General features: G+C 47.0%; 1 protein-coding gene across 13 annotated transcripts in view; it reads right to left on the bottom strand.

The window, feature by feature from the left end:
* Nucleotides 1-4,695: 4,695 nt before the first annotated feature.
* The window catches only part of LOC123757971 (serine/threonine-protein kinase 11-interacting protein), a 230,940-nt gene continuing 210,821 nt past the window's right edge, over nt 4,696-24,814 (bottom strand). For 9 of the 13 annotated variants that reach the window (XM_045741994.2, XM_045741992.2, XM_069338839.1 and 6 more), the window contains one exon: nt 4,697-5,932. In XM_045741994.2, coding sequence (XP_045597950.2) covers nt 5,441-5,932 — 492 coding nt within the window. In that variant the 3' untranslated portion in view covers nt 4,697-5,440. Of the gene's footprint in view, nt 5,933-24,814 lie in introns of all 13 variants that reach the window. The other 4 variants (XM_045741990.2, XM_069338840.1, XM_045741989.2 and 1 more) reach the window with 3 other exon arrangements.

A 24,814-nucleotide genomic window follows, 5' to 3' on the forward strand; every position in this document is an offset into this window, starting at 1 on the left:
GAAGGGGGACTCTCCACGGAGGCAAGGAAGGAACAATATGAGAAACATTAGAAATATGAACAGAAAGAGAATCCTGTAAGCGAGATAACCGGACAGAAGGAGGGAGACGATGAAGAGGAACAGGAGCTACAGGAGGAGGAAAAGTCAAAGCACGACAGAGGCGAGAGGAAGGATGTTGTAAGGACCGCGCAAGATAGCGATCACGGCGGTCCTGAAAAAAGAGAAAGCCAGTGTCAACATACAAACTGAGGACGGGAGTCGAATGAAAGGCACCAGAGCCGAGACGCAACCCAGTATGGTGTAAAGCATCAAGACGGCGAAGAGTAGAAGGAGAAGCAGAAGAGTATGCAGGGCAACCATAATCGAGTTTAGACAGGACGAGAGAGGAGTGCAAATAGAGAAGCGTGCGCCTATCTGCTCCCCAGTATGTGGGTAAAGCATTTACAGCATTGTGGTTCAAGCAAAATTCGTCCGTGAAGTAATTGTTCCGGAAGTGTTCGAACTAAATCAGTTGAGTCGTGTGTAAACCGTTTTTCAATCATAAACGGGGTTTGGCGGGTGCACTGAATCACTTTTGGATCTTTCTTTGGAGGATGGGCTGTTTGCCCAGTGACTGTATACAACTCCACTTGAGCAGTGTTCATACACTAATGGATAGCTCAGAAGCTTTAAACTCTGCCATCCCTGGAAACACAAACCGAAACTGTCTCTATTTTCCACTGGTTACAACTCGTAATAAAGTTGTTTTGCTTAACGTGTTTATGACATACAGTATTAGAACATTGTTACAACTTGCTATATTGGTTGTTATAACTGGTTAGGTGTTAAAACTTGTTCGAATGTTGTACCAACGTCGTAGTTTCTGCGTGTGTTTGGCGGGATGGCATTAGGTACATTAGAGTACATAGTGGTAGACAGTCTGCTGAGGTTACCTTATCACCATTAATCTCTACTTCAGTCAACCCAACACTCATCGTCCACCACATTTTTTATATCTAAATAACAATGCTCCATCAACTATAATCAAGTTAACAAGTAAATCAGATCTTCTCATATTGTTGAGTACAAACAAAACAATCGAATTTCTGCAACAAAATTGTAACTTTTTTCCCCTAGCTTTCCAGGCTGACTACTTATCAGAACACATGATGTTATCCATTCAGTTTCTTTCCTGAAGAGTTCGCATAGCACACGGCTGACTGTATACCAACTTTTCCCTTCATTTGGAGGGTGTCTGGCCAAGAAACAATGTTATTTTAATGTTTGGGAGCAGGGGCTGATTTCTGTAACAATAATGATAGTCTAAAATAAACACAGTTTTGTGAAAATTATTTATTAGTGGAAAAATTACATAAAAGAAAATGTACAATGTTTCCGCATGTTGGAAGTGATATAATCACACATTACAAAATGCTGAAGGAAATAGTTGAAGTGGATAAAGTGGGATGAGTGTGTACAGGTAAATAAATATAAAAATGCAAGTGAGTCAGAGATGAAAAAACCAGCACATCCCAAGAAAGAGCAGGAGCAAACAGGTAGTTTTGAGAGGATCAAAAGAAGAACCCCAGAAAGACCTGTAGCTTGGTCGACACCTCATGCCACTCCAGTGTGTGGGTATGACAAATGCAGTGTCAAGCCCCAAGCAAAAATGAAAGATTATCTGCTAGCCAGGAAAACTGGAACCTCGTAACACATTCAAAATGGGGATGAAGACCCCAAACACAAAAGTGGAAGGGTCTTATCAGCAGGGTGTAATCCGGGTCTTGCAGAAGGTACATAAAAAGGGCCTCCTGAGTTACAGTAGGAGGTACCAAAGAGGAAAGAATTCCTTGGAAGGCTGAACCAGACAGACTCAAAAACACATGGAAATGAACTCTGGGGGAGCCGTACCCAAATCATACTCATACAGGAAGGGGAAGGAGTAGGAAAACCTCACCCACTGGAAAAGAAGACCCTCCTCAGAGGAAACCAAGCACCACAAAGAATTGAAGGGACCCAAAGGCCCATATCCAACTCCCCTCCCCCCCTTCCCCACAAGCCCCAGCATCTGAAGCACCACAAAGCACGACACCACGATTCTTCGCGGTGGGGATTGTATTCCAGGGACCTGCCCGAAACACTACGCGTACTGTACAAGAATGTAACAACTCTTGTATATATCTCAAAAAAAAGAAAAGAAAAAAAAAGCATAGGGCTCCAGTGCAGAGCTAGCATCCTCGCCCACCGCCGCAGGATAGAAAAGCGGGATCCAAGGGAAAGGCTTCAAAAGAAGAAGGGGCTGGCTTAAAGGAAGACCCAAAAGCCTCAGCGGGACTAACAGGCTCAATTACCTACGCACCCAATATGAAAGGAGCAATTCCTGGAGCAATTCCTGGAGCTGACCGAGTTAAATCCTGCCCAACCCAAAACCTTTACTTGAAAAAGCTGCATCAATATTTTGTACTATAAAGTATTCACATCAAAATTACTCTTAACACACTTTATACTTTATTCCTTAATTAAGCCCCCTTAAAAATTGCTATTTACAGATTTTCTTTTATTGAATCTGATTTGCAATTCTTTGCCGAGGCAAATAAATGATGAATATCCATCAATGAAGTTGTCATTTATATTGTATCATTAGGTAAAACCCCCTTTTTTTTTGCACTGAAGTTTCAAACACTTTTATGGTGGTTTGATATTGATACTTAACCCCTAACATGCAGCTATAAATTTGTATGCATATCTGCTTATGCGCATAAAACGAAATATACAAACATTTTTCCCTTATAGAATGATTAATTTGGATGCAAAATGTATTGAAAGTGACTATCTATATTGTAACCTATTTTGTACATGTGAACAAGTTGGGTGTGTGGCAGGACAACACACTTCTGTCGACACCAGACCTTACATCAGTTATTCACAGTGGCTGAACCAGATGACTCTTAGTGTTACCTTGGATATCTAGATGATTCTTTTTACAGTGCTATGCATATAAGAATTAATGAATCAATAAGAGCATAAGAACTAAAAAAGTTGCATAAGGCCTATTGGCCTATAAGAGATAGCTCCTATTTATTATTGTGGATATAAACAGCTGCTGTCTTGTAGCCAATACAAGGCAGCTCCTATTTATATCCACAATATAAATAGTAGTATACTTTATTACAACCATATAGTTGTGAAAACCATATAAACAAATCACTATAGGGTACATGTCATGTAATTATAATGAAATTTTATACAATGATTACTGCATTAACATACAGTACAGTAGTAACATTTGCAATGATAATCACACTTGCATAGTATGGTAACCATGAATTAATGGCATGATATTTTTATGGGAACAATATAAATTCTACTATATCCATATGCAAATGAGGATTGACAATAATGTGGCTGAAAAATGTTGACCAAACCACACACTAGAAAGTGAAGATACGACGACGTTTTAGTCCATCCTGGACCATTATCAAGTCAATTGTGGTTTCATGGATATAGTGTTTGGTCAACACACTCCATATAATGCTAGTATATCCATATAAGCAGCATTGGTTTAAAACCCAGACAATAATAGTTTAAATCAACATTAGGATAACCATATTACCCCATGAATCAACACATTATGATAACCGCATTTTAAGGGTTAAGTAAATTTTTTCAAATTTTGTGCTTTCTATCTATCTATCATATACATAGGTGGGTGAGTGTATTTGTTTGTCACTGCCTCGTTAGTACTCTGTACTCGCCTAATTGTGCTTGAAGGACAAAAGTACTTGTTAATTGACATATATATACCAAGCATCCATTATATCTGCTTAATAGTGGTGTATGCTTGAAGAAAAATCTGAAGGCTCTGGAAAAAATTGGTTCGAATACAGCAGTATAGTGCCCGGCATTGTATTTGGCAAGACAATCAATGCATTTTAGACGTTAATAATCATTTGCTAGTATTTGTTAATAATAATTTGAATTTTGTTTTGCTTTTATTGCTACAGTATATAATATTTAATGAGTGATTAGTTGTCTTGATCATTTAGCTCTTGCAAAAATATTTTGACTACCCATGTAGGCATTTTTTGTGTATTGTAAATGTAGAAGAAATAGAGAGTTTATTAATGTCAAAATAAGAACTACTGTACCTTGTATTTTGTGATCATGTGATGTGACCACCAGAGAAGAGACCTCACAAGCTGTACACCAGTTGATTGACAGTTGAGAGGCAGCACCAAAGAGCTGAAACTTAACCCCCACAAGCACAGCTAGACGAGTACCTACTGAGGAATGGTGTTTGATTTTATTACAGATTTTTTTGTGATCTTGGCTTTTATTATTTAGGGAATTATTATGGAAAAATGCGATAAATGAAAAATGATTTGATTTCAGTCAAACTTTTTTGACTAGTTGTATATAAAATTTGGTTCAACTGGCCCAAGTCTCAGCATTGTAGCATAAATAGGAAGGGAGAAAAAAATATTGAATTGTGTCAAAAATTTTCCAAAATGGTAAAAAATTAACGTCAAACAAAAGTGTCAACTGAAATCATGTCTATGACTCTAAGGTATCACATAAGCATATAATAACGTATTTTAATATTCAGTTTTATTCAAACTAAAACTAAAAAAAAAAAAAAAAAAAAAAAAAAAAAAAAAAAAAAAAAAAAAAAATAGATGTTTTCTTAATTTTTTCATATTTTTTATCGGCTGATTTGCATGAAACTTATACACCGTACAGAATGTATGCCTATCTGTAAAGATGCCGATTTTGGAGGAAATTGGTTGAAGTCAACTTCAACCACAGGTGGCAGAGTGTTTGATCTTATTTATTTTCAAGTAACATAAAATTGCATCTCCTCTTTCATTTTTTTTCAATTTACATGAAATTTACACCTTATATGTAGAGTTGATGTCTCTACAATAATGCTAGAAACTTTATTCCTAAGTTCATTTATTGTTTTTATAAAGCTTTGCAAACATGAAATATTGACATATATTTTTGGGGGAACTTTGACTACTTGTATTAGTAAAACTAAACGTATTTTGGATAATCCTTTTTAGCCAAATCCTTTATTATATGCTAATATGATATATGAGTGTCATAGAAATGATGTCATTTGAAACTTGTGGTTGTAGTTATTGAAAATGTGTAAAATTCATTGGAAAAAAAAATCTCCCTTTCTATATAGGGTGCGATACAGAAACGTAGAACAGTTGCAGCCCTTCTTATATACAACTAGTAAAAAAAGTTTGGTTGACATTAAACATTTAAAAAAGTGTAATACGGGGGCCCCTTTAAGATGCACTGTCAACTTATTCTGTTTTGAGGATGTGGTGGGGAGGTTGTTAAATACAGATGCTTTATAGTTTAGCAAACATGATAATACATGTACTGTTATAAATTATTAAAGTGATTCATGGTGGCAAACAGCACTTTAGACATGTATATTCACATGAGTTTACTGGGTAAAAACTACATTACACTCTCCTCCTATATTCTCCTCAAATATTGGTGCAGCTTCTTGCCAATTGCAACTAACTACACAACTGCTATCAGTTTTATCATTATTAATATCATGCTTGTGTGTATCTAATGTAAATTCAGGTGTGTAAGGGCAGCTTTGAGCAACCATATGTTCAGTAACTGCTGCCTCACACACAGTATCAAAGGAACTATCAGGGTTTGCAGGTAGCTGATCAACTGTGTTTAATGCATGTTTTTCTTCGTTGTCATAAGGTGTAATGACATTATCACTGTAGCCTAGAATTGGGTACTTAGGATCATATTTCAACTTTCTAGTAATTTCAGTAACTTCACACCAGTCTTGATTATTGGCTTGTGTAAACCTTTCTCCTCCCGCCAATTTCTCATTATCAGTCGAAGTTCCATCTGTGACTCGAGTCATGCCGAGAAGGTCGCCTCCTTTCGTTCGATAAACACCGATGAAGTCCTGCAGGTACATATGAACTTATAAATATTGTTTAAAACTGGTTATACTACTTGTTTTTCCATTGTATAACACTACCACTGAAAATTAAATGCAAATTATTATGTATTTCACTGATAAACTCACATGAAGCAGGGACATGAACCTACCTAGAAGTGCTAGTCCAGTACCATCCTGTTATATGTAACTTGTCCTCCAAAAATGGCAGTACTTATAGCAACTATTGGTCGAATGTACAAAAATGGACTGTTGTACCCTAGTACATGTTTTGAACTATTAGAATACTCAGATGGCATGTTTCTCAGGCTCCAGTAAACAGACACCATATTGGAAAAAATTGTGGGCACCCCTCCAGGATGCGAGGACCTCAGTATTGAGAGAGCGGCCATGAGTAAGTAATTAATTAATTATCAAAAGAAGGCACCAAACCGGGAAGGCTATGTAGCACCATCAAATGTGCAAGATAATCAGAGAGCGCTAAATATCACCAAGGCTGCCAATACGAGAACAGTAATGCATAAGGCGAACAATACCAAAAGTATCCGAGTCACCAAGATTTCCAACGAGGGACAAGCGACCGCAGGGGACGGTCGAAAAACAAGACACACACTCGTCCCAGAAGTCAGGATATTCCGCAAGGATATGCAAGACCGTAAGAGGGACAATGCAATTTGGACAATAAGGAGCAGGGTGGCGCTCCATTAAGTAACCTTGAGTTAAATGAGTATGGCCAATACGCAACCTCGCCAGAGCCGTTTTCCATTGCCGGTTATGGTGGTAGGAGGACGGCCACAAGGGCACACAACTCTTAAGAGTTGTGTGCCCTCGTGGGCACACAACTGCGGAGTCGAAGCAGTTCGCAGTTCGCATACGCAGTTTGTTACCAGTAACAGAAGACCAACAAGTCTGTCAACGGGTAAGAATGGAGGAATGGATAACTGGGTAAAAGCCGGAATAAGGAATACCTTTATGAGAGATGGGACAAGAGCGGACAGCTTCCCTGGCGGCAGCATCCGCACGCTCATTTAAGAGAGACACCAATATGGCTGGGAACCCAGCAAAACTCAACCGACTTAAATTTACTGTGAACAAGAAACAGCCAATGCTGGATCTCGACAACCACTAGATGAACGGGATTAAAGGACCCGAGAGCCATGAGGGCACTACGAGAGTCAACAACAACTACAAAGGAAGATTGACAACGAGAAAGCAGGAGACGAAGAACATAGAGAATAGCATAAAGTTCCGCTGTGAAGATGCTAGTCTCCGGAGGTAAGCGACACATATAAGTGCAATCAGGAAAAACAACAGAGTAGCCTACACCATCCGCAGACTTAGACTCATCGGTGAAGATGGAAACGGAGTGGGGGTGAGAAGAAAAGTGCTCAAGGAAAAGGCGTTTTAGAACCGTAGGAGGGGTAAAAGCTTTAGTGATGCGGGTTAAGGATGTACAAAACTGCGGAAGGGGGACTCTCCACGGGGGCAAAGAAGGAACAACACGAGGAGAAATATTAGAAATACAAACTAATAGAAAATTCTGTAAGCGAGATAACCGGATAGAAAGAGGGAGGTGGTGAAGAGGTACAGGAACCGCAGGAGGGGCAATAGTTAAAGCACGACAGAGGCGACAGGAAGGACCGCGCAAGATAGCGAAGACAGTAGCGATCACAGTGATCCTGGAGAGATAGAAAGCCAGTGTCAACATACAAGCTGAGGTCGGGAGTCGAACGAAAGGCACCAGAACTAAGGTGCAACCCAGTATGGTGCAAAGCATCAAGACGGCAAAGAGTAGAAGGAGAAGCAGACGAGTAAGCAGGGCAACCATAATCGAGTTTAGACAGGACAAGAGAGGAATGTAAAGCGAGGCGAGTCCCAAGAAGTATGGGACAATACTCGGAGGAGGGTAAGGGCCTTAGAGCATTCAACACGGAGGTAAGAGATATGGGGCGACCAAGACAAACTAGTGTCAAAAATCAACCCCAAAAGCTTAGCGGAATCCTTGTACACAATGGGGTGACCACAAAGCGACAAAGAAGGACGAAGAACGACACGCTTCCGAGTAAAAGTCATAGCACAAGTCTTAGACGTAGAGAACCTGAAGCCATGATTAGTGGCCCAAGACGTCACAGCATCAATTGCAAGTTGAAGCCGACGTTGAAGGAGAGGCGAATCATCACCCTGAAAGCAAAGGGTAAGATCGTCGACAGAGTGCGGAGAAGACGCCAGAAGGAAGAGAGGAAAGAAGACCATTGAGGGCAACCAGAAAAAGAATAGTGCTCAGAACACTACCCTGGGGCACACCTTCGTATTGCTGAAAAGAGGCAGAGTGGTACCAAGTCTCACCCGAAAGGAACAACGAGAGAGGAAGCTTTGGAGAAAGAGAGGGAGATGACCACGAAGGCCAAAAGAATGAAGTTGGGATAGAATATGATATCGCCAAGTGGTGTCATATGCCTTTTCCAGGTCAAAAAGGATGGCAACAACGGAGGTTTTCGCAGCAAAAGCAGTACGAATATACACCTCCAAGTTCACCAGGACATCTGTTGTGCTGCGGCACTTGTGGAAACCAAATTGAGAAGGGGAGAGGTGGTTATGGTGTTCTAAGAACCACATCAGACGAACATTAACCATACGTTCAAAGAGTTTGCAGACACAACTTGTGAGGGCAATAGGGCGAAAGTCCTTAGGGGATGTACCCAGAGACCCTGGTTTGCGAACAGGGAGGACAACAGCATCGAGCCAGTCCTCAGGGACTGATGACTTCCAGATCCGATTATACAGACTCAGTAAATACTGAGACGTGCACGGAGGGAGATGGCGAAGCATCTCATAATGAATGCCATCAGAGCCCGCCGCCATAGAACAGCAGAGGGCCAGGGCAGATCGAAGTTCAGAGAGAGAGAGAGAGAAGGGATCATTACAGGGAAGTCGAAGATGAGTTCAGAAATCTAAAGGACGAGATTCAAGGACAGGTTTACGAAGAAGGAAAGATTGGGGAAGATGAAAACCAGAGCTAACAGAAGAAAAGTGGGAACCGAGTTTGGTAGCAACCTGCAACGGGTCCGCCACAAGAGTACCACGGAGGTGAAGGACCGGCGAGACATCGGGAACGAACTTACCCGCTATCTTGCGGATACGCTTCCAGATCTGCGGCAGAGGAGTTTCGGACGTCATGGAGGAGACATAAGACGCCCAACATTTATGTTTAGCCGTACGGATAGCCCTACAGGCCACCGCACTCGCCCTCTGTAACAAAAGAAAAGAATCGGCCGTCTGCCGGCGGCAGTGTCTCTTCCAGGCTGCACACTTACAGCGGACAGCCCGGGCACAGTCTGCATTCCACCAGGGAACGCACTTCCGTGGTCCCCGAGAGGAAGAGCGAGGAATAGAGCGGAGGGCAGCGTCGAAGACGGTGTCATGAAAAAGGAGGAGAGAGCGAGGGAGAGGCAGAAGGGAGAGGTGAGAGAGATCAGCACGGAGGGTAAATAGGTTCCAGTCTGCCTTAGCAAACTGCCCCCTAGGGAAGGAGAGGGGAGGGTGAAAAGAGAAAAAGGTAACAAAGATGGGGAAATGGTCATGGAAATGGTCAGGTCATCAAGAACCTGCCACGTGAAATCTAAGTACTGTAAAGAGACGACGAGCAAAGAGAAAGATCAAGACAGGAAAGGGTGAGAGTCCGAGAGCCCAAATGCGTGGGCTCACCAGAATTCAGAAGAGACAGGGAAGAAGAGAGGATGAACGGCTCAAGAAGGCGACCCCGGGTGTTTGTCAGAACATCACCCCAAAGAGAATGATGACAATTGAAATCACCTAGCAGGAAGACAGGCTCCGGCAAGGAGTCCAGTAGGTGTTTAAGATCGAGAAGAGAAAACGGGACACTCGGGGGGAGATAAATGGAACAAACGGTGTACCATTTCCTCACAAAAATGTGAGCAGCAGAACAATGGAGAGGCGAAGGAAAAAGTAAGGGGACAAAGGGAACATTAGAGCGAATCAAGAGAGCAGAAGAGTTAGGAGCCCCAGCAACTGGGGGGGGGGGGGGGTTAGAGCAAGAAATAGCGACGAAAGCAACCAGGACGAGCACCAAGCATCGGCTCCTGGAGACAGACATAAAGGGGCGAAAACTGCGAAATCAGAAGTTGGAGTTCAAGGCATAATAACAGGCAAGGTTGGAGGCATAATAACCACGAACGTTCCACTGAAGAATAGACATCAACAAGAAAAGAAAGGACAGCAACAGAGAACAACGAAGAAACAAAGGTGAAAAGGGAACACACAGCACGTTAAAGAAGCGCAGGATCAGGGTCAGGGTCAGCGAAGTCAGGGTTAGGGGGCATGGTAAACTGAGTAAAGAAGGACGGGAGGGAGCTGGAGGATCAACCAGGGGTGGACGAGTAGGGTCCGGAGGAGGAAGAGGGGGGATGATAACAGAGGGATAGCAGCAGGAGCATAAGGCTGCAAAAGGACAGAGGACTGGCCCATGGAGCATCACACTCTGGCAGCCGCCCACCAAGCCCCCCTCACGGCATCAACGAGCCGGACAGGGAGGGCGTATAAATACATCGAAAATATTATACAGTATATTCAATGCTTGCAGTTACAACTTTGAGCAAAATATGCAGGGCTAGGTTGAATGATCACTGGTTATGAGATTATCACACCATCAAAACTAGTTTGCAGTTTGCAATGACCCACAAAAAACATATATATGTACTGTAGTTATACATGTATAGTAATTATGTACATTGTAATACAGCAAAACCTGCATTTTTACTGTTCAAAGAATATAATATTGTGCACACATTAAAAACACAAATATATCTGTGTACCTATGTTCTACACATTCTGTGATGCAGATAACAATATTGAGAGCCCAATACATCATTGCACTTACTAAAAAAAATGATAAAAATTTATAAATACAAAGAAAATATAATATACTTTATGGCTGCAATAATAAAACATGCAGGACTAGGCTGTACTCTGATAACTGGTTACAAGATTATACAACCCATCCTCCTGTTTAGATAGTAGTATTTTATAGCTGTGCTATATTTTATAACTATAGTACAAACAATAATGTTTTACCCAATTAGAGAGAACTTTGTACTAATCACTTTATAACTTAAAAAAAAACAGCGTTGAATGTAATGAAACGCCATTTTCTGGGTGAGACCCGGAGGCTCCCTGGAGCTATCCAGGCTGATATGCTAATGTCAGACTTTGGCATCAGTCATGTGTATGGAGTTCTGTGGGCCTACTGGGGACCACGAGCCAGAACCTGGCTCCCTCAGAGAGGCATGAGGAGCAATGACCTATAGAAACCCCCATGTGGTTGGAAGCATTCTATGTCTGCCATCGACCGGGTCAGGCACTCAGAAAGGTAAGCGTCCCAAAACAAAACACGCGAAAACTGCTGACCTGGGGGAGAGGGGGATGCCAGGGAGCCTCTGGGTCTCACCCAGAAAATGGTGTTTCATTACATTCAATGCTGGTTTAATGGGGGGGGGGGAGCCCTTTTGGCTCCCTGGAGCTAACTACCCACAGAGGAAAAGTAAAGGGACGTACCCGGGAGGCAGTTGCCGCTCGCACCTCAACCCAAAGTCGAGAAAACTGGCTGCAACCGCCGACCCAAAGCGACACAGGCCCGACTAGGCCCTGGAACATCCATGAGGTAGCGCGCAGTTAAGACCCTGTTCGACTGCAAAAATCCCCGTGCCCGAATGTCAGCCCAGGACATGTTGCCAAGACAGCAAGAGCAGTAAACTTACGAACGTCATGGGCACAAGGATAGACTGCAGGCTGGCTAGCCTTAATAACTTTGCAGACTACCTCGGAGACCCGTACCCGTGAACAGGGAAGAAGGAAAACCGGATCAACCCAAAGCGTGGCCCCGGACACAGAAGCCAAGGCACGCAAAGAACGGCGGAGGGCCGCAACCGGACACAAAACCTGATGCACCTCCGGCCTGACCAACCAAGCATTAACAACCCAAGGACCCCCTCTGGAAAGCAGCAGTGTCATTCATTGCCCGAAAAGAAGGAGACAGCTGCAGACGAACAAACTGATCGCCACGACCGAAAGAGCAGAAACCCCTGTGCCGGATGAGAGCATGAAGCTCCCCAACCCGACCCCCAGAGGCCAATACCAACAGGAAAAAGAGCCTTCGAGAAACAATCCTAAACCGAAGGGGCCACAACAAACCGAGGAGGAGAGAAAAGAGAGCACCCTATCCAATGACCAGGACGGCTCAGGCGGCGCATGAGCAGGCCGGAAGTAAAACAACGCACGAGACCGCTTGCAAAATGGCGCAGACGTTATAGCAATACCAAAAGCAAGCTGAAGCGGTTTTGCCAGCGCCACACGATACGAGGCGACAGTATCTGGCAAGATGACAGCCCTGAACCTCCACAAGGGAAGGACAAGACCATGCCAACAAACGCAGCTACCTAAGAAGGGACAGAAGGAAAAGGAAGGACCGCCAAAAAAACCCACACTGCTGCCAAGAAGAAGCACTCAGATGGACACCATCAACGAAGCCACCCGACCACCAACAGAAGGCGAGAGACTCGAGGCAGAACCTAACTAGCTCTGCCATGGGCCAACCGAGCCTAGGAAGAGGCAGAGCCGTGGGAAGATCTCGGGTGCGACCACCGAGCAAGCAGAGCCGGAAACCCAAGCCTGCAAAGGAGGAGATGGAACGTCTGCTGTACAGAAAACTTCCCAATGCCAGCGAGCCCGTCAGGAGATCAGAGACTACGGTTCCGACGCGAGACTCTAGAGAAGGGGCACCGCGAGACCCTGAAAATGCCAACTGGCAGGGTAAACCAGGAACCCAAACCTGGCAATAGGAGAGCTAAAAGGCACAAACAAAACACACAACAATGTGTAGGATAAAATGAGAAACAACGGAAAAACACAAGAAAAAAGACCAGAAGCACAGCCCCAGCACCAACGGCTAGGGACAAGAGCGTAGAAGGAAGATGAGGAACGAAGAAGGCAGGTAGCAAACGGGAACAAAAGGGGTACAACCAACAACACACACAGCTGCTGACCATGTTCCAACAAGTCATGCCAACAACACACAGAGTTGTTGATCATGTCCCAACACAAGACTAAACGGAAAAGGTGCAAAGGTATGCCACCAGACCAGTACCCGAACCAAGGGATACGAGCTACGAGGATATGATCACCACATTCATGATTCTCAGAGGAATTAATAGGGTAGATAAAGACGGGACTATGGAACCCAAGGAGCACACGCACCAGGGGACACAGGCGGAATGAGTGCCCAAATGAGCCATAGAGACGTTGGAAAGAAGTATTTCAGTGTCAGAGTAGTAGACAAATGGAACACATGAGGAAGTGATGTGGTGGAGGCTGAGTCCACACACAGCTTCAAGCGTAGATATGATAGAGCCCAGTAGGCTCAGGAATCTGCACGTTAGTCAATTGACAAGTGAGAGGCGGGACCAAAAAGCCAGAGCTCAACCCCCGCAAACACAACTAGGTAAATACAACTAGGTAAGCACAGAGAATCCAATGCTAAGGAAGGGAAGGTCTAAGTCAGGCACTGCAAGACAGGCAAGGAATGAGTGACCCAGATAAGATCATGAAAAACGGGGCCATGACCCCCTTTGTAACAAATAACACAGATGAACAAGGAAGGCCCCACGAAGAAGCACGGAAGGGCCAAACAAAACACCACAACCAATCTCCAACATGCATCCACAGTATGAAAACTGCAGCAAAATGTCACTTCATAACATCTTGACACAGTAACAATTACCTCATAACATTCACCCCCACCATTGTATCTCGTAACATGGTTGAGGTAGGGCCCCTCGATTGACTCAAGCATGGGTAGGACATGCATACGAGTGAGACTGGATGGGTATAAATAGGATCTGCCTCGTATGGCCCAATAGACCTGCAATCATCTGTGTTCTGATGTTCTTATAGTCATATCCAAAAACCACAAACCAGCGCCTAGTATGAAAATTGCGTTTCATTACATTCAACGCTGGTTTTCTGGGGGAGCTCCGCCGTCTCCCCGGAGCTACCTCACCACAGATAAGTTAAAGAGGGAATGATCCAGGAGGCGGATGCCACGCGCCCTAACCCAAAAAACAAGACCACAGACAAAACTAAAAGACCCTGCAGACAACCCCGCAGACCCGAACCCCAGAACAGGAATAAGGGAAGGAAGGGAACCCGGTCAAACCAAAGCGCGTCCATGACCCCAGAGGCCAAGACGCGCAGGGAACAGAGAAGAACCGCAACCGAACCACAAAGGAAGCCCTTCCCTCACCCCCCCCCCCCCCCAGCTTGACCAACCAAGCAGCAACCCAAGGACCAAAACGAGGCGTTGAAGAAAATACACCATCTGGACCAGGACGGCACCGGAAATGCAAGAGCAGGCCGGACGAGAAACAACGCCAAAGACAGCAAGCGGAACGGAGCAGAAGGAACAGCAACACCGAACGCAAGCTGGAGCGGCTCCGCCAGCGCCACCCAAGACGAGGCGACAGTACACAGTACCAGACGACGGACCTGGTATAGCCCCGAAGGGAAACTCCATCAGAGACCGAAAGACCCTTTGCAGTGATAAGACAACCGGAAGGACTGCCAGGAACTACACACTGCTGCCGAGACAAAGCACGCAGGTAGGAGACTAACAACGAAACCACCAGTGCCCACACAAGCGACGAGAAACTAGAGATAAATCCCCGCGATGCGAAGACTCAAGGGAAAGAACGAACCAGCCCTGAACAAGGCTGGACCGATCAGCCAAAAGAGGCGGAGCCGCGGGAAGACCCACAGGACCGGAACCGAGGAAAGCAGCAGGTCTTGTCAAGGCAGGAAAAAACCAGAAGGAATGGCCGCCAGGGAACCAGGCACCCAACCCTAGCGAGCCGAAAAGGAACCAACCTGGGCGAGCAGACATGCCCTGTCCAGGAGGAACAGGACCCCTGAAGGACCAACAAGGCCAAACCCCGAAAAGTCAGGGCGCCTTCCTTGATGTTTCCTCGTAGGCAGAGGCCTACGAGGAAAAGGAGCACCATGCACGAAAGCCCGAGACGCGAAAGAAAACAGTGCCCCTGCAACCCAAAAGAGCAGCGCAACCAGCTCCAGCAGGGAAAAAGAAACGCACCCATCCCCAAGGTATACAGGAAGGGAACTACGCAGGACGTGAACCGCAGGAAAGCAAAAACACACTTTCTGGAAAAGGAACAAAGAAAAACCGGAGCCAGGACCGGAATTCCAGCTACCTGTCCCAAGAAAAGGAACCAGTAGGGCAGGAGCGGTGGACCAGAAGTCCACCACCCCCCCACAGACAGTGCAACACAGAAGCCTGCAGTGAAGGCAACAAAGAAAAACTGAAGAAACTCGGTACCAAAACTGGGGTAGTCCAAAAGCAAGGAACTAAACATGGACAGAGGCCCACCCCCAGCACCAAACATCAGCATAGCCAATAAGCACCGACCCAGATACACAGCCATGTGTAACACAGGAGGAAAAAATGGAAATAGGCAAGGAAAACCCCCGAATACGGACCAAGTAGGAGCCGGGAACGCAATCTACATGACCAACCACAAAGTGTGGAGTGGGAGGTCGCACAAACACAGACACCATGGATATCAGAGTGCAGCCAGGCACCGAAGATAGGAAAGGAAGGAGTGTCCAGAGAACAGAGACCAAGCAAGAAAGGAGGACACAAAAGTACGTACCGAGGGAACGATGGAGTGTCCCAATATAGGGAAAAGACCCAGGTGCCGAAAAACTAACAAAAAGCACCGAAACGCAAGGCAGTGCCCCACAGTACAACAAAGAACAAGATACACGGACAAAGTAAAGTCACAGAAAACACACGCATGGTGTCCAAGCAAAACACACAACACCTAACAACCCTGCTAGGAGCCATTGATGCAACCCTTTCAAGTGGGGAAGTTACAGAGTAAACAAGGGGGGTACATGCACAAGGGTAACAAGAGGAAGCTGAGTACCCAAACGAGCCACAGACACTAAAAGAACCTGATCAATGTCAGAGGAGGTAGGAACGGTAGGAACACACCACATCGCTTCCACTAGGAAGCGATGTGGTGTGAGGCAGACTCCACACACAGATGCAATTGTAGAGAAGATAGAGACCAGTAGGCTCAGGAAACTGCACACCTGTCGACCGACAGTTGAAAGACAGGACCAAAGAGTCAGAGCTCAACCCCCGCAAGCACAACTAGGCAAGTACCCCACCAAAAGTCAAGAACCAGCACCTGGCCGACAGAGTCGCCAGACAATATAATCTCACCTGCAGAGCGGAGACACGACCGTGCCACAACACAGTCGAGCCAAGTAACACCAGGAGCAACGCCAGTGTCTTGCCCGAAACGATATGCGTATAAGAGGCTGTAGGTATTGTATGTATTGTTACCCGAACAAAAACGTGAATACAATACAATCTCACCTGCAGAGCGGAGACACGACCGTGCCACAACACAATCGAGCCAAGTAACATCAGGAGCAATGCCAGTGGCTTGCCCGAAACGATATGCGTATAAGAGGCTGTAGGTATTGTATGTATTGTTACCCGAACAAAAACGTGAATTTGAAGGTGAAATATGCCCAAAGGTGCATGCCCAGCAGAAGACGAGGTGCAGTACAGAGGTGGTGGCGGCACCACACAGAGCCAACCCGCCCCGGAAGCAGGGAAAAGAACAAAGTGACGTCCCCACATATAAAATCCAGAACACCCCCAGCATCTAGAGGGCTATGACTGGAGAAAGTAGACAAGCGAGAAGATGTAGAAAAACTGCGATAAACGACATGTAACACACGACTACACCGCCCAGAAACAAAACAAACACCCCGGCCCTAGCTCACGAGGTAAGAACCGCATCACCCGTCAACCGGGCGGCACGGCTCATACACCAGTCGGACGCACACACATCGTACATACTGTACTTACACCAGTAAGGCGTACGTAACGAATACGAGAAATGTCGAAACAGGAATGAGAGACGATGTGAAAACAAAATAAGGTGAAACAGAAGCGAAAGAAGACAAGGAGGACGGAAGGGGACCAACTAGCCCGAAAAAGAAAAAGGACCAGAGGGAAACCTCACCGGAAGTCAACAGACGTTCCAATAATGTTGGAAGGTACGAAGAGGTTCGAGAACCCACGAGAACCACGACAAGCAAGCACAAATTCACGGAGGAACATATGGACAAAAAGACACCCCAGATCAAGGGACGTGCAGGGGACCCCGATACGAAGAGAACAGTATTGCGACATAAGCGCGACAAGGGGTAGGAAAAGGGGGGTGAAACACACCCCCAGGAATGACGGGACCGACGGACTCGAAAGGACACGGAACCAAACCTAGGGAGGGGGTAGATCCGAAACCAACATAAATGCAGAGGGGGGAAGGAAAAAAACCCACTCTGAGAAATTGCAAGCCCGGCACCAGGGTACAAAGACCCAAGTGGGGCAAAATGGGGCTGAGGCCCCCTAGGCAACCCAGGGAACCTCAATGGCATGACCCGGGGCTGAGCCGTACCCTGAAAAGCCCCAGCCTCACAAGGAAAAGCCGGGATAGCCATGCAAAACTAAGGAAGGGAGCCCACTGGTCAGACCCATACGGCACGGCTGGAGGAACAGGCTCGAATGCCTCTGCCGCTACCCCGGAAGAGAAAAACCCCCGAGACCGCCCGAGTCTCAACCCAACCAGACCCTACTCCAACCCCAAAATCCGCCTACGGCTCGGAACCGGAAGCAAGGGGAGGAAGTATGCACAACAGAAGGGAAAGGACTAGGAGGAGCAGAAGGAACCAGAGCCGAAGCGACCCCCACTCCCAAGTCCGAACCCCCAACAACCAAAACGGGGCATCCGGGGCCGCAACCAACCAAGAGCGTTGTAGCAACTTAAACCTAGCATGCAACGCCTCAGCCGCCTGCACCCGCTTATCATGACCAGTGGCCCAGGTGAACGAGAGCACGTACAGACAACACCCTCGCACGACTCAGGGTAAAAAATCCAACGACCCAACAGGCACACAGGCGGAGGCAAAACAGGTAAGTGTCACCCTGAGACAAGGGGACAGAGCAACCTTCAAACTCGCAAGACGTGAGAGGGGACGCAGGGGTCACATCCATCGGACCAGAGCCCCCCATGGGGTTTCCCAGAGCCCTGAGACAAGGGGACAGAGCAACCTTCAAACTCGCAAGACGTGAGAGGGGACGCAGGGGTCACATCCATCGGACCAGAGCCCCCCATGGGGTTTCCCAGAGCCCTTAGCCTTGGTAACACGCTAAGTGAAGCCCAAGCAGGGTACTATGAACCGGCGCCCAAGTCTGCCAAACAAACTTCTAAAAGCTGAACCCCCGGGACGTGTCCACTCACGGGGGCCAAGCGGGGAGCACCACCAAACAGAAAACATATAGAGAAAACCCCTAGAACAGCCAAGGGGGACCACAAAGGCAGAACCCCCCACCAGGCAAAAACAAATACAAAAGAAAAACCCCGCAAGAGGACAACGAACCCAGGCGGAACAGAGCCAGCCACTGTTATAGGTGAAAACTAGCTGTGCAGTGCCCCGTGCTCCTACCAGTGAAAAACTACAGTACCTCCTACCCAGAGAAACAAGGGCAACAAAACCCCAGTCGAACTCCAAGGGCAGCCCAGTACCGAGCAGTAAAGAACACAGCGGAGGTAGAACCCATGGTGACTTGTAGAAGGTGGCCCCAAGCCCCAAGGGCAGTACTTACAGGGCACCTAGGGAAGAGAGCCCTAGGTGCATGTAGCCCCAGTACCGTGGAATCTCACTCCTGGCTCACACCTCACCGGTAGAGACAGCCCACACCACAAGGCACAGAACTAAAAGAAAACCAGAGCCAGAGGCACTTAACCAACCAGTAATCACATCAGTCAAGAACTGCCGATTGGATCGCCAGCACGGATGATCTGGGACTTCCCCTTCCCTTCCAACTCCCGGGGAGTGGGGGGGGGGGGTTGCGCAGACAGCGGAGCGGCGAAGTGATGACGTCACGATAGTTTGATCTAATTTTGTTTGGGGAGTTCTGTCCACTCTTTCAGGTTTCGGTAGCAATATTTTCATTAGAATAGGGGATTTGTTTTCGGGCGCCTACCTTTCTGGGTGCCTGTCCCGGTCGATGGCAGACATAGAATGATCCCAACCACAAGGGGGTGGGGGGTCTATAGGCCATTGTTCCTCATGCCTCTCTGAGGGGGCCAGGTTCTGGCTCGTGGTCCCCGGTAGGCAAGAACTCCAAGCACTTCTTCTTGAGATTATCTTGAGATGATTTCGGAACTTTAGTGTCCCCACGGCCCGGTCCTCGACCAGGCCTCCATCCCCAGGAAGCAGCCCGTGACAGCTGACTAACACCCAGGTACCTATTTTACTGCTAGGTAACAGGGGCATAGGGTGAAAGAAACTCTGCCCATTGTTTCTCGCCAGCGCCCGGGATCGAACCCGGGACCACAGGATCACAAGTCCAGTGTGCTGTCCGCTCGGCCGACCAGCTCCACTTTGACTGATGCCAGAAAGTTATACATATCCATTCAGCCTGGATAGTTTCGGGGAGCCGACGGGGCTCCCGCCAGAAATGGTATGTTTTACTGTTCTGAGAAAATATTATACACATATTAGTGACAAGTATATTTGAACATTACAATATGCCACACTTTTTAATTATTACAGAAATTTCTCAAATGACACTGTTGAATATTATTACAACAAAAGATCAGAAAAAAAAATCAGGCATTGAAATAAATATTTACAAATATCTTTGCGGCAACTCCTGCCCCACGGCTGGGCTGGGGCAACCACACCTCCCTGAGGTGATTGCTCAATGAACACTTATAAATGGTAACATTAAGAGATTTTCATACCTCACCATAGCCAAAGGCCTCACTTTATTATTTTTGTAATTAGGGAATGCATTTCAACAATTAGATTTTTTTTAGTGCGCGCGCTGGGGGAATTTTCAAGCAAGCAAGTAATTATTAAAAGAAGGCACCAAACCGGGAAGGCTATATAGCACCATCAAATGTACGGAATAATCAGAGGACGCTAAATATCACCAAGGATGCCAATACGAGAACAGAAACGCATAAAGCAAACGATATCAAATGTATCAAATTCACCAGGAAGTCTATTGAGTGACAAGTGACAGCAAGGGACGGTCGGAAAGCAAGACACACGCTCGTCCTGGAAGTCAGGACATTCAACAAGGATATGCACGACTGTAAGAGGGACAATGCAATTTGGACAATAAGGAGCCGGGTGGTGCTCCATTAAGTGACCGTGAGTTAAGCGAGTATGGTCAAGTAAGTAATTATCAAAAGAAGGCACCAAACCGGGATGACTATGTAGCACCATCAAATGTCCGGGATAATCATAGGGCGCTAAATATCACCAAGGATGCCAATACGAGAACAGAAACGCATAAGGCGAACGATATCAAAAGTATCCGAGTCGCCAAGATTTCCATCGAGGGATGAGCAACCGCGAGGGACGGTCGGAAAACAAGACACACTCTCATCCCGGAAGTCAGGACATTCAACAAGGATATGAACGACTGTAAAAGGGGCAATGCAATTTGGACAATAAGGAGCAGGGTGGCGCTCTATTAAGTGACCATGAGTTAAGCGAGTATGGCCAATGCGCAACCTCGCCAGAGCCATTTCCCATCGCCGGTTACGGTGGTAGGAGGACGGCCACAAGGACACACAACTCTTAAGAGTATGCACTTTGTTACCAGTTACAGAAGACCAACTAGCCTGCCAACAGGTAAGGATGGAGGAATGGATAACCGGGTAAAAGTCGGAATAAGGAATACCTTTTTGAGAGAAGGGACAAGAGCGGACAGCTTCCCTGGCGGCAGCATCCGCACGCTCATTTAAAGAAACACCAATATGGCTGGGAACCCAGCAAAACTCAACCAACTTAAATTTACTGTGAATAAGAAACAGCCAATGCTGGATCTTGATAACCACCGGATGAACCGGATTAAAGGACCCGAGAGCCATGAGGGCACTACGAGAGTCAACAACAACTACAACAATTGACAATGTGAAAGCAGAGGACAAAGAGCGTGAGTATGGCCAAGACGCGACCATGCCAGAGCCATTTCCCACCGCCGGTTACTATGGCTGGAGGAAGGCCACGGGGACACGGGGGAAAGAGAGTCCTGTAAGCGAGACAGAAGGAAAGAAAGAGGGAGGTGATGAAGAGGAACAGAAGCTACAGGAGGGGTAAGAGTCAAAGCACAACAGAGGCGAGAGGAAGGATGTTGCAAAGACTGTGCCAGATAGCGAAGACAGTAGCGATCGTGGCGATTCTGGAGAGACATGAAGCCAGTGTCAACATACAAGCTGAGGGCGGGTGTCGAACGAAAGGCACCAGAGCCGAGGCGCAACCCAGCATGGTGCAAAGCATCAAGATGGTGAAGAGCAGGAGGAGAAGCAGACGAGTAAACAGAGTAACCATAATTGAGTTAAGACAGGACGAGAGAGGAATGTAAAGAGAGGAGCATGCGTCTATCCACCCCCAAAGAAGTATGGGACAAAACCTTAAGGAGGGCAAGGGCCTTAGAGCATTCAGCTCGGAGGTAAGTGATATTGGGCGACCAAGACAAACGAGTGTCAAAGATTAACCCCAAAAGCTTAGCGGAATCCCTGTACACAAGGAGATGACCATAAAGTGACAAAGAAGGACAAAGAATGACATGCTTCCGAGTAAAAGTCACAGCACACGTCTTAGCCGTAGAGAATTTAAAGCTATGATCGATGGCCCAAGATGACACTGCATCAATTGCAAGTTGAAGCCGCCGTTGAAGGAAAGGAGAATCATCACCCTGACAACAAAGGGTAAGATCGTCGACAGAGAGCAGAGAAGACATCAGAAGGAAGGGAGGAAAGAAGACCGTTGAGGGCAACTAGAAAAAGAGTAGTGCTCAAAACACTACCTTGGGGAACACCCTCATACTGTATTGCCAAAAAGGGACAGAGAGAGTTGTACCAAGCAGCACCTGAAAGGAACGACGAAAGAGGAAACTTGGTAGGAAGAGAGGGAGATTCCCACGAAGGCCAAAAGAATGAAGTTGGGATAGAATATGATACTGCCAGGTGGTGTTGTAGGCCTTTTCCAGGTCAAAAAGGACGGCAACAACGGAGGTATTTGCAGCAAAAGCAGTACGAATATAGACCTTAAAGTTCACCAGGACATCTGTTGTGCTGCGGCACTTGCGAAAACCAAATTGAGAAGAGGAGAGGTGGTGATAGCGTTCTAAGAACCATATCAGACGAACGTTAACCATATGTTCAAAGAGCTTGCAGACAACTCATGAGGGCAATATGGCGGAAGTCCTTAGGTGATGTCCTGAGAGACCCTGGTTTCCAGACAGGGAGGAAAACAGCATAGAGTCAGTCCTCGGGGACTGACTCGATGCTCAGAGAGAGAGAGAGAGAGAGAGAAGGGCTCGTTATAGGGAAGGCAGAGATGGGTACAGAAATCCAAAGGAAGAGATTCAAGAAGAGGCTTACGAAGAAGGAAAGATTGAGGAAGATGAGAACCCGAGTTAACAGAAGAAAAGTGGGAACCCAATTCGGTTGCGACTTGTAACAGGTCATCCACAAGAGTACCACGAAGGTGAAGGACCGGCGAGACATCGAGAACAAATTTACCAGCTAACTTGCGGATACGCTTCCAGATCAGCGGTAGAGGAGTGTCTAGTAGGGGGACAAAGGGAACATCAGAGCAAATCAAGAGCAGAAGAGTTATGGGCCACAGCAACAGCTGGGGGGGAGGGGGGGGGGGGGGAGTGGAGAAAGGAATAGCCACGGAAGCGACCAGGACGAGCACCAAGCATCGGCTCCTGGAGACAAAGGGGCGAAAACTGTGAAATCAGAAATTGGAGTTCAAGAAAATTGGCATAATAACCACGAATGTTCCACTGAAGAATAGACATCGACAAAAAGTGGAAGAATAGCAACAGAGAACAACGAAAAAACAAAGGTGAAAAAGGAACATAGCACGTTAGAGAAGCTCAGGGTCAGTGAAGTCAGTATTAGGGGGCATGGGTAAACTGAGTAAAGATGGAGGGAAGGGAGTGGAAGGACAGACCAGAGGCGGACGAGCAGGGTCCGGAGGAAGAGGAAGGAGGAGGAGACAACCAGGAGGGGCAATCAAGGACAGCAGGAGGAGGAGGGGCAGAAAGAGGGGAGCGTACCTCAGCAAGGGCAGCAACCGAGACAGAAGCGGGGGCCAAAGAAACCACCACAGCGGGAACAGGGGGCTCTACCACCGAAACGGGAGGGGATGGAATGATAGAGCCAGAGATAGGGGGCGAAGAAGAAAGTGAAGCCTTCTTACCCGCCGGGGTGTTGGAAGGAGACGAGCCAGGCTTTCGCTTCTGACTCAAAGAGACAGGTATCCCAGCAGCAATGTACTGGGCAACAGACTCGAACGTCTCAATAGGAGGAGAAGAACGAGAGCGAACAACATGATCTCCGGGCGAGCGATGGTCATCGGCCCGCACAGACAGGCGGCATGGAGAGCCAAGAGATGGAGAAGAATGACGGGAAGGAGGATCAGAGGAAGAGGAGAAAGAAGACACAGGAGACATGACAGACTGGGTAGAAAGAAGGGGAACCCCAGACAGAGAACCAGGAGGGGGACCCTCCGGGACAGAACGTAAAGGAACAGGGGAAGAGGTGGTGGGCGTGTCCAGGTCTAAGGCCTGGAAATGGTTGCGAGACTGAGGAAGGTGAGAAGGACGAGGAGAAGAAGAGCACAACATGCGAGCATAAGAGACACCAGTGAATGGGGGGAGACGAACCTGGCGCCTCGCCTCAGGAAAAGACAAATGGTCCCAGTACTTCAAGTTGAGGACGACTGCATCAAGTTTGTAACATATACATGCGTGGGAGAAGGTAGGGTGGGCCTCACTGCAATTGAGGCAGTGGGCCTGGGGAGAAGTGCACTCCAACTTAGAGTGACCCTCGCCCGCACACATGGGACAGAGAGAGACAGGACTAGAGCATTTGAGGGCACCATGCCCAAACTTCCAGCACTTGTTACAGACTCTAGGAGATGGAATATACTTCTGAACGGAGCATCTGGCACCAGCAAGAATGAAAGAGGGCAGAATGGTTCTACCATCAAAGGTAATCTTCACAACCCGAAAGGGCAGACAGCGTCGACCACGAGGGGGACGAGTAAACGTATCCACCTGAAGGACAGAATGGCCTTGGGCCTCGAGGATATGCTTGATATCCTTGTGGCAGTCCTTTAGATTCTGAATACCGGTCGCAACATGGTGCGGTAGGAGAACAGTGCAAATACTGGCATTTAAATGAGCGTTCTTGGAGACCCGAACAGGGGTCTCGCCAATGCAGGATAAGGCGGCCAAGCGGGTGGCTGCATCCTGAGGAGAAACAACGACACGGGTACCGAGACGGGTGGGGTTGAAAGTAACAGAGGCATCTACTGAATCAACAAGACGCCTATGAAGGGAAAAATCGTCAGGAGTTGAATCTATAGGATGGAGATCAAAGTACTTAGTCCATGTAGCAGGACCACACAAGGCATGGTACGAATTAGTATGGGAAGGGAGCATACGAGAGCGGCCGTGGCGGGGACAGCGGTGAGAACCTTAGAGAGAGATGGGTCATAAGGCGCAGTAGTCACAATGAGAGATGGAGCTGTGCCAGGGGACGAGGCAGTCACCACAGAGGGCTTGGGGCTCGACTTAATCACAGAGGAGGGAGGGGTACAGGAAGGAGTAGTCCAGTCTGGGTCTAAACTGGGCCCTGTAGTGGGGGCCACAGAGCCCGGTCTTCCAGGACAGTCCAACTTGGGGGG

The sequence above is a fragment of the Procambarus clarkii genome, chromosome 40, assembly GCF_040958095.1.
Source record: "Procambarus clarkii isolate CNS0578487 chromosome 40, FALCON_Pclarkii_2.0, whole genome shotgun sequence".
Lineage (NCBI taxonomy): Eukaryota > Metazoa > Arthropoda > Malacostraca > Decapoda > Cambaridae > Procambarus > Procambarus clarkii.